General features: G+C 42.8%; 1 protein-coding gene across 6 annotated transcripts in view; it reads right to left on the bottom strand.

The window, feature by feature from the left end:
* KCNAB1 (potassium voltage-gated channel subfamily A member regulatory beta subunit 1) overlaps nucleotides 1-19,629 on the bottom strand; it is a 316,380-nt gene that overhangs the window by 23,239 nt on the left and 273,512 nt on the right. For 4 of the 6 annotated variants that reach the window (XM_006016463.2, XM_025214889.1, XM_025214876.1 and 1 more), the window contains one exon: nucleotides 12,071-12,157. The exons of the other annotated variants lie outside the window; for them this stretch is intronic. In XM_006016463.2, coding sequence (XP_006016525.1) covers nucleotides 12,071-12,157 — 87 coding nt within the window. The remainder of the gene's footprint in view (nucleotides 1-12,070; nucleotides 12,158-19,629) is intronic. 6 annotated transcript variants of the gene reach the window in all.

Below are 19,629 nucleotides of genomic sequence, written 5' to 3'. Positions count from 1 at the left end.
GGGCAGCGGGTCCGGCCACCAAGGGCCTGGCCCGGCAGCAGAGACTTGCTGCCATGGCTTAGAGCACCCCACTCCCACTGCTGCTGCTAAATGTAACTTATGGGCCCTTGGCATGGGGGCTGTGGCCCTCCAGGGGGAGCTGGGGCCCTGGGCAGGGGGGGCTGCACCCTGTGAGGGGCAGCGGCCCCACCCCTCCTGAGCAGCCCCCTCACAAGGTCCCCCACACCCACAGTCCCCCCAGCAATCACCCCACACCTACCCGCGCATCAACTCACATCCCTCCACACACACCCACCTGCCTTCCCCCACACCCCTTCCCACCCCCTTCCTGCAAATACCACATCCCCCCATCACACACCTATCGTGTGAAGAAAACCAAAAGTATACATCAACACATATAGGTATTTAGAACTTATTTTATCATGATGATAGAGACACTGGTAGGCTTCCAAATTGCTTTAACATTGTAATATTGGGGTATTTTTAAAAATGGATTTGGGATGCTGCTGCAGCAGTCCAGCTGACACAAGGGGTGGTGTCCCCAGGTACCAAGTGGTTGAGCCCCAGAAGCTCCAGAGAGCGAGTAGCCCTGAGCTACTTGCCAGGGCAGGTTTTTGTACTGCTGGAGCCAGAACAGGGCAGCTTTTTATACTGCTGGGGACAGCACAAGTGCTGGCCCCAGGCTCTAGCTCCCTCTGGCTGCAGATCCGGGAGGACCCAGGCAGGGTTATTTTGCCTCAAGTGGCATAATTTGCTCCACACCAAAGTGCGTGTCTGAGCATGTACGCTGAGGCAAAAAGCCCCGGTTCAAATCTGCACCGCTTCTATTTCAGCTGCTGCAAGTGCACATGCTTGCATGTGTGGATGCGCCTGTGAAGGCTCTCTCACAACTGGACAGTGGTCCTTTTACTCTGCTTCACATTTTAAAGAAAGTTTCAGTTAGTAACTTGCTACATTTTATTTGGGGTGAAATGCTTCCCTCCATGGAAGAGTGGAAGGCAGGATCTTCTGCAGCTTGTTCCTGTCCATCTGACCACAGCACTTTTATTTCTTTCATTTCAAAAGCCTCACTGAATTTCTTTGTGGGTTGACTCTGGTGCAGTAAAGAGCATGCTGAACAAGGAACTACCTTGGTACTGAATAATCAAAGTACCTTAAATATCTTCAAGCAATAGACTAACTGGTAACCAATGCCTGCTTCTTCATGTCATTTTTGTTTAGCTTTTATATCTTTTCTCAGCAATAACATTTTAATCTCATAATATTTCTCCCTCCCTTTATTTTCTCCTTCTGTTAGGCCTTGATTGCAGAAAGATGGAATGCAAAACCAGAATAGGTGGAATGCAAACCTATGGCCCAAAATACACCAAATGGATCAAGACCATGCCATGACAAGAAATGTAAAACCTGACAACATATCTCCACCACCCCCACAATAACTACACCCCACAACAGAACCATCACCACTCCTGGATCTTACACCTGCACCTCCAGGAATATAATACATCTTATCCAGTGCACTAAATGCCCTGATGGACAATATGTAGGAGAAACCAAACAACTACGTACCAGAATGAACGCACACCGAAAATCTATCAAAGACAAGAATACCCAATACCTGCGGGGGCACATTTCTCACAAGAAAACCACTCTCTTTCTCCAATCTCTCAGTTCTAAACCTCAAAGGGAACTTACAAAACACTTCTCAGAGATGAGCCTATGAACTTCACTTCATCAACCTACTGGATACAAAAAATCATAGACTAAATATAGACATTGGATTTATGGCACATTATAAACTGCCCAACATCCGATACCCCAGATAATCTCTCTACTTTTTACTGGCTACATCTTATCACCAGGTCTCCATTCCCCTTCTCCCCCTGCCACCTGTTTCGCACCCACTGACTGCCTCAATTTGCATTTTCACTGACTGGCATTCTTGCATACTGGCTTCTATTCTATTCCATCCTATCCAAGAAAAGCATAGAACAACTGCAGATACTTCCTCAGCCTGAAGAAGGGTGTTTGTGCCTAAAAGCTTGCAAGGAAGAATTTTTCCAACTATTTTAGTTGGCCTAATAAAAGATATCCAGTTTAACCAAAGAACATTGTCAACCAGAATAGAAAGAGTTTATTCTGGTCAGTTAAATGCATTGCCAATGATGTCTAACTAGTTCTGGGGAGAGGTCTGTGATTGAGAGTAGGTCGATCACAGAAGAACAGAAATGTATTGGTGACTGCCAGGTTTGGAGGCAGAGGCTGTTTAATATTTTAATAAGGGAATATTTATAAGCTAGAGCACTGTTTCACTTGGATTATCAGTCTGAAGTAGGTTAAAGTTACTTCATCTGGGTCAGATCCTGATCTTTGTGCTAACACACGCTGGGCTTCGAAGAAGCATCATCCATTTATTTGTATCACAGTACACAGAGACCAGCTGGGGTAGCACAGCATCCACCCTCAGTAGGATTCCCACCTTTACTTTATCAGTGACACAGACTTGCTCCCTTAGTTCCCTGCTTTTCTAATACAGCATGAAAATGTTTCTCCCAGGGTGCTCCTTCCAGGTGGAAGTACTTGGAATACCTCGTTCAGATATGGGAAGCCTCCATCCCTCCATCTCCCTTATTTGTAATGCATCCAAGCAACCCTTACTACTCACCAAGTCAGAATTCTTCACTCCCTGTTTAATTATCTCCAACTCTATCCTGATTTGTTTGTTTCACTCACTGCTTTCTTCCTTTCTATTTACATTGTAGGTTGTTTGGAAGCTGGGACTGTCATTTATCTTACCTTTTACCGTCAAGAACAATAGAACCCAACCTTGCTGTTGGGCTCTGCTGTAAAATAAATGTTAAGTAATGTTAGGATCCTGCCTCTCTTTCTGTTGCCTACTGGGGCTTCTGCAGTCACAAATGGTGGGATATTGAAGGGAGTGGGGAGGGATCAAAAAGGAAGAACACTGAGAAATATCAATTAAATCCAAAACTTTGCAATGCTTTAGACAGCTTGGTCTCCATAGTAAAAATTATCTGGATTTTCCTGAGCAGTAGGCAACTCCTACTCACATCATTAAAGTTTTTTATTAAAGTATGAAGACATTTTATTTCTGAAGGAAGTGATGAATTCATGGCAATGGCTAGATACTGGCAGACAATGTGGGAGATACTGTATTGCTAATAATTATTTTTTATCATGAATTTACAATTATTTGCACAATTCTCACTTCCGACAGGTGAGCCCTGCATAGGAACTGCCAATTAAAATGAACCATGCTCTCTTTCTTGCTTTCAGACCACCATACTTGTTCCTTTTGTGACATGTAATACATTTACATTGAGGTTTTTCAAAGTACAGGCTAATGCATGGAAGGCAAACTTAAGGTTTGCCATCTACAAAACAGGGATTATACTAAGATGTCTCACAGGGATGTTCTGAGGCTTACTGACTGAACTCCCTTGATATTTCTGCACAAAGGTACCATGAAGGTGCTTACTAATTTGTTATTAAATGTATTATATTACCATTATTTACTAAACAGAAATTGATTGAGTGTATGGAAAAAATCATTGTTAAAATATTTTACTTAGTAATTCCATTGCACAAAATATATAAATAAACCCCACATATACTCCCCTGCCATAAACCATGGAAAATTTCCTCCTCCTTTGCAATAAATATTATTGTGGACACAAGCAACTACTATCAGTTTTGGAAAAAAGAAGTATTAATCCTTGAATCCTGTTCTGTGTTACAAATAAGGAATTGTTAGCATGTGCTTTGTCCAAGATTTTAAATTAGCAGCTGCTGGAATGTTAGATTCTGATCTTGCAATGGACAACGTGTGGACACACTGCTGGGTCTATGCAGCACCCCACTGACATCAGTAGGTCTCAGCATGGTGCAACAATCTGCCTGAGCCTTGTCAGTTGCTGGACCCAGGTCTCAGTCACTTCCTAGAGTGTGCACGGGCTAAACTGGAACTTGCGTGAACTGCTATTTTCCAATTAACTAGCAGTGATGAGCATTCAAAAGTGAAAATTGTTAATCTGTTTGCACCTGTATTATTTGTAACCTGGTTCTGTCTGCTGCTGCAAAAAATAAATAATGATGGTTGCTAAGCTGGCTACACTGCTGTTCTGATCTCATACTCGTTTAGAATCATTTTATTTTCTCCCAAATACAAGCATACTATTAATAAATCCCAAGTTGGTGTCTTTTAATTCTCCTATTCCTAATGGATCCTGTATGCAACATGGCTTAGAGGTGGGCTGCAACATCTCATCAAAATTCAGTTAATTCTGATTCTTTTTCCCTGGATAGTTGAGGATAATGACTTGTTCAGAAGCTTGGGCAGTGAGTCACAAACCCATTCCCACTGAATAATACCAGCAGAGCCTTTCCACATGATAACCACAAACAAAACAGCATTATTTTTAGCTGCAAACAGCTTTTTAAACACCACCTGCACCTTCCTGTAGCCACTGATGCAATAACTATGTTTACAAAACAATGGGATAATAAGCATGAAACGTACCAGTGAGAGAAAGAGCATCAAAACATGTGGAATTATCAAGTTTCTCTTTGTTATCTTCCTAATCATAGGAGATGTCTTTTCACATCTATCTACTGAACAGGGAAGGTAAATCCCACACACCAATGTCTCCACTTGTGTATGGAACTGAGGCTCAGCTTCCTCTGTACAGCCAACCAACCCTGCTCCATGGATTCCAGATGCAAGCAGAAGGAGAGAGTGAAGACCAGGTGGGCTGAGTAGCATTGCACAGGAGAGATGAACATTGTAAACTTTTCCACTTCCTCGAATCTTAAGGAGCCAGTCACAGCTGAGGCCCGTCACAGCTAATGAAATCCCTATCAGCATGACTCCCACAAGCCTGGGAGTCAGAGATGGTACAGAAACCAAGGGCCTTCACATTCACCATCCTGCACAGTGCCAGTGGTGCCCCAAGTTTGGAAGCTTGTTCTGCAGCCTATACCTCACTCCCTTGGTACAACAGAAGCTGAACACTGCATGGAGATCTTTTGGGATATTCCCTATCCCAGGACACATTCTACAGACCTTGGCCCCATGCAAATGTTTTACTAGAAAAAACTTCTGTGGTTTGTTGGGATTATTTTCCATGCTAAGAACTAGCTCATCCTTAGTCATTGCTGCTTAAAAAGGTAAATTGCTAAATCAAACTGTTAATAATGGTGCCTAAAGTTGCGAAAGTTCCAAAAAGCATTTTCCCATCCAGAACCTCGATACTTTTTGTCAAAGAACTGGTGTTGCTTATCCAAAGGAATTATTATTTGAAAAAGTGGGAGAAAAACATACTTTTTAAAAAGACAGGTGAAACACAGATCCCTGACAAGGAGCCTTGCACATACCATGACTTTCTACTGCAGTTTACTGAATTCTAGAGAGTTCAGATTCTACCTCCCGCTTTGGACTACTGAGCAACAAACTCAGACCTGGGACTCTGGTATGAGCCCATCACTACTTATTTAGATAGTTCTTGGAATTCTAATACAGGTTTGTAAGTTCTTCTAACACACTGTGCTGTTACATTTTACTCTACTACACCTGCCACTACAAACCACTTGAGATTTTTGCTTGTGAGATCCCTGGCAGATCAGAGATGCTGCCAAAACTCTACTTAGTGGTACTTCCATTTGTGGAAATGGTTCACAGAGATGTCTACATTGGCAGAGTTTGTAACTTAATGCATGTGTCTAACTCTGCTGAAAACCTTCTACTGAGAGGGGACAGAGAGGGACTTCACTGGTGGGGCTGCAAGATGAAGTAAGAGGGCATCTGGCATACTGAAGAGTCATTCAGGGGATGTTGGGAATGGAATAATGACTGTGGTGAAAGCTGAGGAAAAGAACAGAGAGAATGGGAATAGTTCTCATCTGAATGAATACAGTCCTCCATTGAAGTCTGGAGCAAATCCTTTTCTTTAGTCTCCTCAACAGCTGATTTTGTGTTATAATAAACATGTTTCAGTATTTGTCTAGGATACAGGAAAAAGACTTTTTGGTAAATATGAGTTTTTAGTTAAGCAGAGTATATTCCCTCTCCTTGGAGACTATAATTGTCTGCTCAAATACATTTCTAAATGTAAATTATTGAAAGTCTTCCAATAAAAATGCTTAAGACTCAGTTATCCAAGCTGCTAAGCACAAGAGTTTAAAATGATCGCTATGAACTTAAACACACTGCAACAGTTGGGAACAATCTAGCTTTGACGGGGCATGGGCTAGATGATTAGGTGTTTCTAATTTCTATGAAATACTCTGGAGTACTCCAAAAATTCAAATCTGTTCCAGGTCACAAGCAAATTGAATTAGATCATTTTAATCCAGTCCCTCAAGATGATGTATGAATTTAACAAAACCATATATCACACAATACATTTTCCAGGCCTGAAAGCTTTCTAGTCATCAAAGATCACAGATAAATAACACAGGTATTGTAGATGAGGAGAATTAAAGGTTATTTGTACAGTACTTGCCAGCATTTTGTCTCTTTAATCAGTTCTGCTTTCTGATTTTGTTAAAATGGACAAGATATATACAAAACAACCTCATTAAAATGAACCCTGTTTGTAACAAACCCCAGTTATTAACAATCCCAAGAGCAGGAACCAATTTTTCACAATTATAATGCATCAAATTGACTACCCCTATTATAGTAAACACCCTATTTTAATGAACTTTTATCAGTCCCCTGTAGTTTCATTATAATGAGGTTGTACTATATATATATATATAAACAACGAAACCAACAGGGGAAAAGTAGGGCATAGAGACCAGAGAAATTTATGGCATATTATATAGAAAATAAATCTCTTAAGTTTTTGGAATGTGGGCAGATCCCAAAAGGCTGGGAGATCAGGCTCAGAGCTTGGCTGATTGCTTTGAACTATCAAGATTTTGAGTCTGCAAAATATGACCATCTTTTCCTGACATAATTTTAATGCAAGATTTTTCAGGATTTCCATTTCAGGCTGGAAATACCACAGGATTTCCTTTTGCAGAATTTTGGCAGTTGTGAATATTATGGAAGAGAAGCAGAAAAACGAAAAGGTTAATATTTCAGATCTTCTCAGTGAGTGCTCTACAGTTAATGAAAAAGGCTGATCCTTTTTCCTCAAGCTAGTTCAAAGTATGATGTGCTGGAGTACAATGTCTAGATTATGCTTGCAAGAAATTCAGGTTAGGGGAGGAATACTCTAGCTATAAGGCATTTGTTATTCACTATGGATAGGTATGATTCCCTACATTTTGGCTGTCCATAAATTAACAACATGTAATCAACCTGTTTATTGATTTTTTTTTCTATTCTGGATCCACCAAGCCAAAGAAAACCTGCTTTCCCTATGGTACTATCTCTAGAAAAAAAACAATGGACACATTAGGAGTAAGAATTTGAAAATGACTGTGGGATTATATTTCTCTCCAGGAAAGTTTAACATACATTTTGTATGCCAGATATTGCAGAGTTGACAGATGGCTCAGCAGATGCTCTGGGATAGAAGTAGCTTACTAGGTGAATCAAAATAAAAATAATAAAGCAAGAAGTACATGAAGGGAGTAAACTCCATACCATTCACAGTCAAAGCTACCATCTTTGAAAGAAATCTCACCTAAGACCTAAGCGTTATAGCAGTATAGCATGCTGTAGAATTCCACTTCTCTTCCTGCTATTTCAAATAGTGTTTGAATTCACAGTTCAAATGGAATCACTTTCCTTTTCTATTTCTAGATGTATAAAAACTGTCATTAGGGCCAAAGGAGGAAAATGAATGGGACAACATTTTTTTGTAAACTATATTATTAATCCTTTCTATTCAATTAATCTGCTTTATGGTGCACATTGATCCATTTACAGAATAAGCATTAAGGTTCAGCAAGAAAGTCCTTCCATGCTTTTATGGCACTATGTAGCAAAGTGCATCCAATTATATATGTTGGTATCTTCCAGGTGCAGTATCTTAGCAGTACTTTGGTTTGAGACAGACAAGTCTTTGAGAAACAGAAAGTTAAGGAACTTTTTTTAGCCTGTCATCAGCAGAGAAGTCAGTTCACTTAAACGGGTACCACACTAGATCATTGGAGATGCTGCAGAGTAATGAAAAGGCCTAGGTACAAGACAGGTAGGCTGCTCTTACCTGATTTATGACATTTAAAAAGAAATGCTGCCATATGCAAGAAGGAGGTAGGAAGAACTTTAGCTTTATCTGACAGGGATGAAGGGGTGGTAAAAATGGATTCCTTTTTTAAGTGTGTTTGAGATCTGGAAGAAGAGGAGAATGAGCTCTCTAGCTGCCACTGTAAAATCCTTGGATTCAGTGAAGAAAGTTAGCAGGAAGGGCAAGGGAAGATTAAAGTTCCCAAGGAAAATCCTGCTTTGGAGTCCCAGGATTTTACACTTACCAGAGCCCATCTAACTGTTGAGCTCTGCTTCTTACAGGTGAGATGGGGGTGGTAGATTACATGTAATACAGTCTTGCATGACAGTCTGGCACAAGAGGTACACACAGTCAGAATGGGTGGCATGAGCCCACTGCAATAGCAACATTTGTTCTGGGAGTTGCATGGATTTTACCCCAGGGTAGAGTTAAACCATGCTGAAAGGGGTGAGACCTGACTGAAGAAAATCTTTGTACAAACAGTTTACCTTCTAAAGCAAAATGTAAGCGGGGAAGCACAACTATGAGGTAACTCGTACTAGCATTCCAAATTCTGCAGTTCCACTGCTTTCTCCTGCTATTTAAAGCATGATGTAGGTGAGAATCCTTCTAGATAAATATCTGAATTAAATATGCAAAATCTGCACTGTGTTGGTTAGCACTGACTGGCCAAACTGTACATTATCATTTGTATTCCTGTAGTACCTAGACAATCTAGTCATGGGCAAGGACTCCCTTGTGCCAGGCAGTATTTCAACAAAAAACAAAGATATTTCCTGGGCGTGTGGTGCTTGGTTGGGTGTAAAACTCTTAGAATTAGATTTCTGGTTTTTAAGCTGTCTCGACACTGCCTCAGGCATGTCAAGGAGTATCTCAGTAAGGCATGCCATGCCACCTTGCACAACCTACGTTCCAAAATAGTTAACAGCCACTATAGTTTTGTGCATTACATACAGAAAGCCAGAGCTTATTGGCACATGCTTAGCACTGTAAAGGTAGCTACTTCTGCTTGTGAGGTTGTGCTCATGGAGCAGACATGATCTGCGTGAGGTGGTGTAGGCGTGTTCCTAGGCATTTATGAATTTAGAATTTTCTTTCTAGGAAATTATCACTTAAAATGTGCTGTTTCTGTGATCGTGACTACAGGTAAAGCATTTTGTAGAATGCTCCCAGAAAGCAAATGCAAAAGGAACCATAAGTTTCATAGTTTCATAGTTTCAGGGTCGGAAGGGACCTAATAGATCTTCTAGCCCGACCCCCCGCCAGGGCGGGAGAACAACCCAAAAAAAAAAAACACTCACCCTAAAAACCAAAACGGACCTCCCTTGGAAGTTGGTTCCAGCTCCTAGCCGCCCTAACTGTGAAGTAGTTTTTTCGGATGTCCAATCTGTACCTCCTCTCCATCAACTTGTGCCCATTACTCCTTGTTATGCCAGCGGGGGCTAGGGGAAACAGCGTCTCCCCCAAACCCTTCTGGTTCCCCCTAGTGAGTTTATAGCCGGTCACCAGGTCCCCCCTCAGCCTTCTCTTGTGGAGGCTGAATAGGTTCAAGTCCCGCAGTCTCTCACTGTAGGGTCTGCCCTGTTGTCCCCGGATCATGCGGGTGGCCCTCCTCTGGACCCTCTCCATGTTGTCCACATCCCTCCTGAAATGGGGCGCACAGAACTGGACACAATACTCCAGCTGCGGCCTGACCAGCGTCGCATAGAGGGGGAGGATCACCTCCCTGGCTCTACTCGAGATGCACCTGTGGATGCACGACAAGGTCCGGTTAGCCCTGCCAACCATGACCTCGCATTGTCGGCCCATGTTCATCTTGGAGTCAATAATGACACCAAGATCCCTTTCCGCCTCCGTGCTCTCAAGTACTCTCAAGTACTCAAGCATAAGTCAATTCATGGAAAACTTTTGCGATGTTTTTTCATCTGCCATAGCTCAGATGTTCAAACCTGGTAAAAGCTGGTAAAATTTTCTTATAATAGGTTTCTATCTAAGCAGTGACCATATATTTAAATAGACCTGGCAATAGTAAAAGAAACTCGGAAAGGCACTTCTGGGTTATTCTCCTTCGGCTCAATCAAGAATATAAACATTATAACAGTCTCAGATACAAAGTGCACACGTATAAAATACACTCTGTACTGTTACATTATATTACAACTGACTGAGCCAAAAGGTCATTTCTCCCTCCAAGACACAATATGTTGTTTTCTTTGACCTAGTAAATCTCCATTGGTCTTAAAAACCTCAGGCCAGTTTCCTGAACTTGTAGCTACAGGCTGTTGTCAGTCAGTGTAATGTTAATGCAATCCACACTTAGGGTTCAGACTGATCTAGTTTTTGTTAACAAACAAGCATCAAGACCTCTGAAATTCAAACTACAAGCTTAGAGCAAGGTTGTTAACACTTTCAGGATGTTTGGTAAATTTACTTCCTCATGACCCATGGCAGATTCAGATTCCCCAGATAGCAAGCATTAAAAAAAAAAACAAAAAAAAACCAATTCTAGTTCTTGTGGTAGAGAAGATAATTTGACTCTGAACATGGATAGGGCCATGTTAGTTTGAATAAATGCCTAACATCTAAGGCAAATGTAAACAGTCTTCATTAGACAGGGTACTTACTCCAAAGCATAGTAGGAGGAGCCACGTTTTCAGATGACTGAGGAGTACACTAAAGCACATAAGCAGCTATTATCAGGTAAGTAAAGAAGCAGGTGACAACTCAATAGAGGGTAGAAATAGAAGTGGTCCAACTGCTGCCAACTTCAGCCACTGCTGAAACCAAGCTTCTGTCAGATGGGGGAGCTGGTATGATTCATGGTGCCACCAGAGGTCAAGTCTTTATTATTTATGCTATACTTTGAAAATGTGCCAGCTAATGTGTCACTATCACTCCTTTAAATCCTACTTTTGAACAGGCTGACCTTGTAAATAGATGCTAGTAGATAAAACTAATTTTATACCTCTCTCTGCTTGGATACACCGTTAAAAACAACGTGGCCTCCTTCAGAGAATGAGTGACATGAATCTGACTTTAAAGACTCCTCATCAAGCTCTCTAATATACTAAGTATTGCATTCAATTCATACCATTCCATACTATGGGATAACACAACCGACTGCCTGAGTAAGTATTCATGTACCATTCTGACTCTGCATCAAAGTCAATGAGAGTTTTAGATTTCAAGCGGAGTTGAAGAGAGGCCTATATGAGTAGGGGATGACAGAAGAACGTCAGTAGACCTCAACCCAGAAAATATGTATTTTATTTTATCTCATATTGAGAATAATGTAATGGGTATTGGGTTATGCAGCCTTCCTGTATCAAGCCTAACTGTGAATCTTTGCTTGTCATGAGAACCTCTGGCACTTTCATGAGTAGTTCCACTTAAGTCAATGTGAATGGCTGCTTCCCAGTGGCAGCAAGGCATTTACAAATTGGCCCTAAAATATATGAACCTTTATGGTCACAAGCAGGTTTCAGAAACCTAAACAGGCAAGAAAATATATTATATTAAAAGAAAATACAAGTAGATTTCATTTGGCATGAATACGTTCTGCTATTAGATTCAAATACAAGTACATGTTAATCTGATAAAATTAGGAAAAAGGAAATAAACTTGGAAAAGTGAACAGCTTTTTAGTCATCACAGGGATATAAAATATCCTCAATGTTTTTTTTTATGAGCAATGAACTCATTTTGTTTAAGTGTAAATATTTAAGACTCCACGGTATCATCTGTGAGACATTTTAATCTGCCCTGCCTGAATTTTAATGAAAACAGATTTTAATTTTCTAATATGATAGGTGTAAGCCTCTGAGCCAGAATCAATCACATTAAAATCTTTTATTAAAACTTTCACTAACCTTCCATGGGGGTATTATTGTCTGGTCGATTTGCAAAGACTACATCCACATACTCAAGTTGCAGTCTCTGGAGAGAGGCCTTTAATCCTAGAAGCAGCAAGGGGGAAGGGGGAGAGGGGAGGGAAAGAAGCCATGCTATTAGAAACAGCCAGATTGATGGTTGTTGTACATCACCAAAGAGCAACCAGTTCCAAAATATCATTGTATTGTACTACTTTACAATACCCACACAAATGGATTATATTGTCTCATGTATGCTGTGTACATTAAAAAAATACTACCTTGGATTTCATGCAGAATTTGTAGCCCTCCACAAGATTATTTCTTAATTAAACTTAAATTCAAATTGGAAAAGACACACATTTATCAACTGCATCCTGGCAAGCCTGTCAAATTGCAGCCTCCAGGGACAGAGTTCAGAGTACTGATTTTGTTTCACAGTTAATCTAATCAAAATCATGTCACAGAGTAGTTCCATGTAACCCCATGGCATATTACATTGGTACTGTTCCACATAATTAAGCTCTCCACTCCGGGGGCTTTCTAGATCTGAAAACCTAGAGGAGAAGAAGCATGACATTCTGTTATATATTTATGATTACCAAGAGAATATAACACTAAAGAAAACTTGATACTGAATGGGGTCTTTAAGATTCACCTTTACCAGGTAAGCAGAATGTAGCCTTTATGGTAAAGGATCATACTATTTAAATAGTAAACTGAAACAAGCTATACTCCTAATGTTGCATAGGAAGTCAGGCTATACAGAATGGAAAAGTAGAGTTTCATGGCTTCACCTCAAGGCTTCACCTTTGGCACTGGGGGTCAGAAGACAATAGGCTCTGCCTATGACTCACAGGTTTTTTGGGAGAGAGTCCGAACAGAATCTTTGTTGTACTTTCATTTCTTCACCTGTAAATGCTTCCAGACTTTGCAGAAGAATTGAGAGACTTTTTTCCCCCACATGCTTTCCCCCAAATTTCTGCCACCCCCATGGTTTAAGATTGACAGTTGGATGGTGCCATAACAATGTAATGTTCTGTAAGGTGTTTACATGGCTATAAGATTAATATGTAATCAGTCTTTTAGCACCCACATAGTGTATTATAATGCTACATTTAGTTTAAATAAAAAGAGAGGCTAAAAACTCCTCAGCAGGTGTGAACTGGTATAGCTTCAGAGGGCTAACTCCTTAGCTGGTGTACATCAGAGCTATGCTAGCTATAATCTAAAGTCTAGAGGTATTTATGATGACAAGCGTAATGGTTCAGATAACTGATAACATACAAGTTTCACAGACCTCACATACTGTATCTTTTGATGCAGAACCCAGCTTATTTGAATTACAGCTATGAAAAGCAAACAATTACTTTTGTAAGCAATTGAACAAACTGTGTCTGTGCAATGAATCATGGCACTTAAGACTTGTTTGAAAATATTTTTAAAAATGTGGGTAGTTGTACAATGAAATACTGCATTAAAGCTTTATAGGTAAAACTCCCTCACTGTGATACCACACATGGGCACGTTTTGGCTCTAATTAAATGATAATTGCTACTGTATATTGCTGATATAGTTTATTATGGAATGCAAAGCACTAGCATGTTCAGAGGCAGACAACGTTCTTTGGGTAAATCTGATACTTTGAGACCAACTCAAATTGTTGGAAAAATTCTTTGAAGCTTTCAGGTACAAATATCCTTGGTCAGGCTGAGGAAACATCTGCAGCTGGTGTGTGTTCTTCCTGGATGGAATGAATAGTAAAGAAGCCAGAGGTTGGTATGCTTGCAAGAAGCACTAGCATGTTCAGAGGCAGACAACGTTCTTTGGGTAAATCTGATACTTTGAGACCAACTCAAATTGTTGGAAAAATTCTTTGAAGCTTTCAGGTACAAATATCCTTGGTCAGGCTGAGGAAACATCTGCAGCTGGTGTGTGTTCTTCCTGGATGGAATGAATAGTAAAGAAGCCAGAGGTTGGTTTGCTTGCAAGAATCCCAGCCTCTGGCTTCTTTACTATTCGTTCCATCCAAGAAGAGCATGCACTGACTGCAAATGCTTCCTCAGCCTGATGAAGGGTATTTATACCTGAAAGCTTGCAAAGAAGAATTTTTCCAATTATTTGAGTTGGTCTAATAGAGATATCAGATTTACCCAAAGAACCTTGTCTGCCTATGTCCTGAGACCAACATGGCTACAACCTATACCCCTGAAGTATGTTCAGTGAGAACTTGAACTGCATCCCTGGGGACTTAGCACATTGCTTGTTTTATTTCCAAAAAGATGCCAGAGGTTTTGCCTCCCCGCCCCTTCTCTTTTGCATCCAAAATAATCAGCATCTTAACTGGAATCAAACAAAACTGTTTTCTACTTAACAAGCTACCTGCAAACAGAGTGGTTGAAAATGTAATCCTTTGCTGTGCATAATTATGGGGTGAATGGTTTCATTACACAAGCATATTCTAGTTTGGGATTTTTTCACAAACTATTTACAATGACAACTCATTCACATTTTCTCTTCTAATTTGCTGTGCGTGCTGTATAACTTGTCACTTAGGTCCCATAGTCTTGTTTTTGCTTCTTGACTGGATGACTTTAAAATAAAAAAAAACCTTTAAAGCTGCCACTGGGAATAGATTGGGTACAATTACTTCTGAAATATATATATTTGAAATGCATACTCATGTGTGAATGTATATTTGAACAGAATTCCCAGCACTTTTGCTTTCTATGAACTTTTCTAAATGAAAAATTCATTTGTACAAGCATTTGTGAAAAAGAGTTGAAATTTGAATGAAAATATTTAATTGTTCTTTGAAAAATAAAAAGGTCCTTTGTCAAATCTTTGTAGAAAAAAATGGTGACCCTGACATTTTCATTGTTTGCTTTATTTTCCATGACAGTCTTCACATTTTATCACTAATTTTTTGAGCGATTTCAGTTATGTGATAATGGTAAATGGGCCTGTGAAGAGCCCTGCAAAGGAAGTTTGAAATTTCCATCACTCTAGTTGAGGTGTTGTTCATAGCAAAGACCCCGAGTCATGGGTTTTATTCAAAAGTACTTTTCTAAACAACCTCTTCTCTCAGTAGTCAGTGGGTGTAATTCTGTGCTGCACTTCTAAGAGAGACAGCACAGAGCTCACAGCCCAAAGAGAAAAAAGGCGGGGGTGGCTTTAAGTCACCCTTGTGCACTCCTGGTTCTGGCTGTTTCCCCACCTGGAGAGGAGAGGTCCTCTTCTGGGGCTGCAACACTGGTTGGAACTATCCCATCGGTGTCATGTGGCTCCTTCCTGATGCCCCTCTTGCCTGCCCCAACACTTCCTCTACACCTGCATTGTGACATGGTCTTCAGAAGGTGACCTACAGCCCTTCCATATTGCCATCTCTGGGGTAAATCCTTCTTTGTGAGGAACTAGGGCTTGAAGGATGCCATTAGGTAAAGTTCTGATTTTATACAGCATGAAGAGGATAAAGCAGGAGGAGGATCCCTCCTCATGTATTTTTAACTGAAGCTCTCCTTGGATGTGGGTGTTTTAGCGGTAGCTTACAGACTACTTACAAAACCAGACTTACTGTACCCTGTGATGATTTCAATTGCTTGGTAGAAGTAATGTAGCTGTGGGCAAGTACCATACTGCAGGCTGAGGATGTAATATTATATAGCTATTACACTTACAACTGCTGGAGTTTGCATTTACAGTGGCTTCAGGAAAAAAGCAGATAATTTAAAACAAAACTGCTGATTTCACATTTTATTCAGGAAGCCAACTTAAAAATCTGAAGAAGCTATTTGGATGCTGCTGCTAGCAAATATTATGCTTTTTTGGGCTTTTATAATTAGTTAGAAAGAGATATTCTTTAATCATACCTTTTTTTGTGTTGTATCTTGTTATTTTCAAAGCAACCACAGGGGACTTTCCACCCTAACTGATTTCTGTAGGACACTATTTCCAAAAACCTACCACTCAAAATGTTAAGACAAGAAACCTTTCTGGACCCCAAATTTTATATAGAGTTTCTCAAGAGATATGCCCAGTCATGTGGAGCAGCAGTTTTTATTCCCTGTGACTCAGATCCAAAGCACATTGAATTTTGGATCATGTCCTTTGTTTGCCAGTGCAAAACAATATCAGTAATAGCATCATTTGATACAGGAAATACCCTGAATCTGCATCCCAAGGAGAATAGGTAAGTAAGAGCACAGTCCAGGATAAATGACAAGGGAACACATTAGACATACTGATATTTATTTACTAAATATGCAGCGAACCACATACTCCCCTGCTTTATACAGCTTTTTCCAGCACTGCCCAGGGCACAATCTTCCAGTAAAAATCAGCCGGAGAAAGGCTGCCACAACCACAAATGTAGTTGTCAAGTTCTGGCCAATGCAAAAACCATTTTAACAAATCACCACTTTGACTTCTGATAGTAACACATTTATATAACTTCCAAATGAAATTAAAGCTGCCTATTTGATGAATCTGGATTTGAATTCTGCAAATAGACCAAATCTTTAGAGGCCAAACTAAAACTGTAGAAACAGAAACACCAACAATTCGGGGCATTCCAGATGTTGAGGCCTACTATGATGTGGAGCATCAGCATATTATGCCACTGAGATGCATCTACATAAGATGCTTTACTGAGCATTAGACTAATCTAATACAAAGTAAAGCGTCATTCTCTACATGTGCGTTGAATTTACTACACGGTAAATTAGGCTAATGTGCAGTTTGCTAGTATCAATAAATGCAGGTACTAGATCAACCGCACATTAGCTACTTCAGAGTAGCACACGTGTAGATGCTGACCAGGAGCAATTTGAGGAAGGTGGGGAAGGGCGGTGAGCTGTCTATGACTCAGGTGCGGAGTTTGGGATCACAACCCAGCTTGACGTGATGCCCCATGGCCAAGTGGCAGCAGTGCCTTGAGCTCTCTCCCCTCCCTTTGCTTGGTGAGGGGACAGGGGAGCTCTCTGTCCCTGGTCCCAGAGCTGCTCAGCTTCCAGCTCCCCCCAGGAGTTAGGAGCTGAGCAGCGCTGGGACGGGGGCGCTCTTTGTTCCTGCAGCATCAGGCTGGGAACAGAACACCTCTCTGTCCCTTCAGCCCTGCTGCTGCCCATGCAACACAGGCCCCAGTTACTTCCAGCTCCCCACCCATGCCTGGGGGGGAACTGAGCAGTGCCAGGACCAGGGGGAGCTGTGGGGGACGGGGATAAGAAGCAGGGGGTAAACAGTGCCAGGACCAGGAAGAGACTCATTTCCTTCTGATCCTGGTGCTGCCCACTTTCCCCGTGGCTCCCTCTGTGGCTCCCCCAGTCCCAGTGTTGCTCAGTTCCTGGCTCCCTCCAAGCATGTGTAAGGAGCAGAAGCTGACTGAGGCATGCACAGTGTGAGCAGCAGCAGGGCTGAGAGGACAGGGAAGCTCTCTGTCTCTGGCCAGGCACTGTGGGGACAGAGAGCTCCTTCATCCCAGTCCTGCTCTTGGCTCCCCACAGGAGCTGGGAGCTGAGCAGTGCTGGGACCAGGGACAGAATGCTCTCCTGTCCTTATAACTGACTGGTCCTTCCCCGGTGAGGCAGGGTGTCCCCCCCAGGGTCCCCTGAAGCCTGGGTAGGGTACCCTAGCCCGGGAACAACTGATTTCTGATGGTGGGCCCACTGCGCATGCACAGTTTAAAAGGGCCTGCCAAGAGAAAAAAAACACTCCAGACAGGCTCTGGGAGCAGCGCGAGATGCACGGGTGCAAGCCTGCTATGCCCCCACTCCCCCAAAGGCCTCAGTGACCCCACAACTGCCATGAAGCACCCCCGCCAACCCCCAGCAGCAGCCGGAGGTAAGCGGCGTCCCTGGTGGGAGGGACTAGCCCCAGCCTAGCCATAGGGAGGCGGCTAAGCCAGAACCGAGCCCCGCCCTGGCCCCTACTTTGCCCAGCCCCCCAGGAAGCCATGCGACTGGAGCCTCGTGAACAGGCCACGCAAACAGGCACGCTTGCCTGCCTGGTGCATGAGTTAGCACGGAGTTTGCACAGGAGGGTGAGCGGGAGGGCCTGAGGCCCTGCCTGTGCACCCCCACCCTAGGGAAGCCAGTCCCAGCCGTAACCAGCCCACCAGCAGCATGACATGGATGGGCATGCACCACACCCCGTCGCACCAAGGCCCCTGCCCTGCTGGAGCTATGCAACAGGTACAGACCTCTTGCAGCACCAGAAGAGCCTGCTGAGATGCCAGCTCCCGCAGACAACACGGGCACTACTGTAGCTACCACCCCCAAGATAAAATGCAAAGTGTTTTTCGTGGGAGACTCCATCCTGAGGGGGCAATCTGCCGCTCTGACCCCTTAGCCCGGGAGTCTGATGCTTCCTAGGAGCCCGCATCCGAGACATTGCGGAGAAGATCCCTAAACTTCTCCAGCCCACTGACCACTATCCCATGCTCCTTATCCATGTGGGCACCAATGACACAGCTCGGAGCACTCCCAGCTGGATCATGAGGTGCTACAGAGATTTGGGAGCAGGGCTAAAGGGTCTGGGGGCACAGGTGGTATTTTCTTCGATCCTCTCAGTCTCGGGCTACAGGCTGAGGAGGGAGAGGAGGATCCAGGTAATTAACCAAAGACTGCGGCACTGGTGTCATTGGGAAGGCTTTGGCTTCCATGACCACAGTCCGCTCTTTGGTGAGAGAGGCAGCGAGCTGCTGGGAAGGGATGGCCTCCACTTCTCTCTGCTGGGAAGGAGGTTCTTCTCAGCCAGACTGGCTGACCTGCTCCACTGGGCTTTAAACTAAGCCCGTCGGGGGACAGGGGGACTACCACCACTACCATCACTGTTGGCCCACTGAACAACCCTTACAAAGCCAGCAGGCCAAGGCACTTAAGGGAGCCCACTCCTGCCCCAGCCCTGGAACAACTGGTAGACAAGGCAAGGGCCCTCAAGGGGACACTTGCCTACCTTTACACAAATGCCAGGAGCTTGGGGAATAAACAGGAGGAACTTGTCCTCCTGCTTAACACAAAAAATTACTATGTCATAGGGATAATGGAGACCTGGTGGGACTCCACCCATGACTGGACCATGGGTATAGACGGCTATACTCTGTACAGGAGAGATCGAGTAGACAAAAGGGGAAGGGGCATAGCTATGTCAAGGAGAGCTATGCATCCCTGAAAGCTGACATTGGCGACCAGGGTGGACAGCTGGAGACCCTCTGGTTTAAAATCTGTGGGGAACATGGCACAGGGGACACAATGGTGGGAGTCTACTACAGACCTCCCACCCAAAGTCAAGAGCTTGACCCGGAGTTTGCCAGGAAATTGGCTGAGGCCGCATGCTCCAGGTCCATGGTTGTCATGGGAGACTTCAACTACCCAGACATCTCATGGGAAGAGTGCCCGGCTAAATCCGAGTGGTCGCAAAGCTTCCTCTCCTGCGTGGATGACCTCTATCTGACACAAGAGGTCTACAGGCCAATAAGAGGTAAAGCGCTGCTCGACTTGGTACTGGCAATCAGGGACGACCTAATCAGTGATCTAATGATCGAAGGGAAGCTGGGTGACAGC

This window comes from Alligator sinensis, unplaced genomic scaffold (assembly GCF_000455745.1).
Source record: "Alligator sinensis unplaced genomic scaffold, ASM45574v1 scaffold60_1, whole genome shotgun sequence".
Taxonomy (NCBI): domain Eukaryota; kingdom Metazoa; phylum Chordata; order Crocodylia; family Alligatoridae; genus Alligator; species Alligator sinensis.
This window is presented reverse-complemented; position numbering and strand designations above follow the sequence as displayed.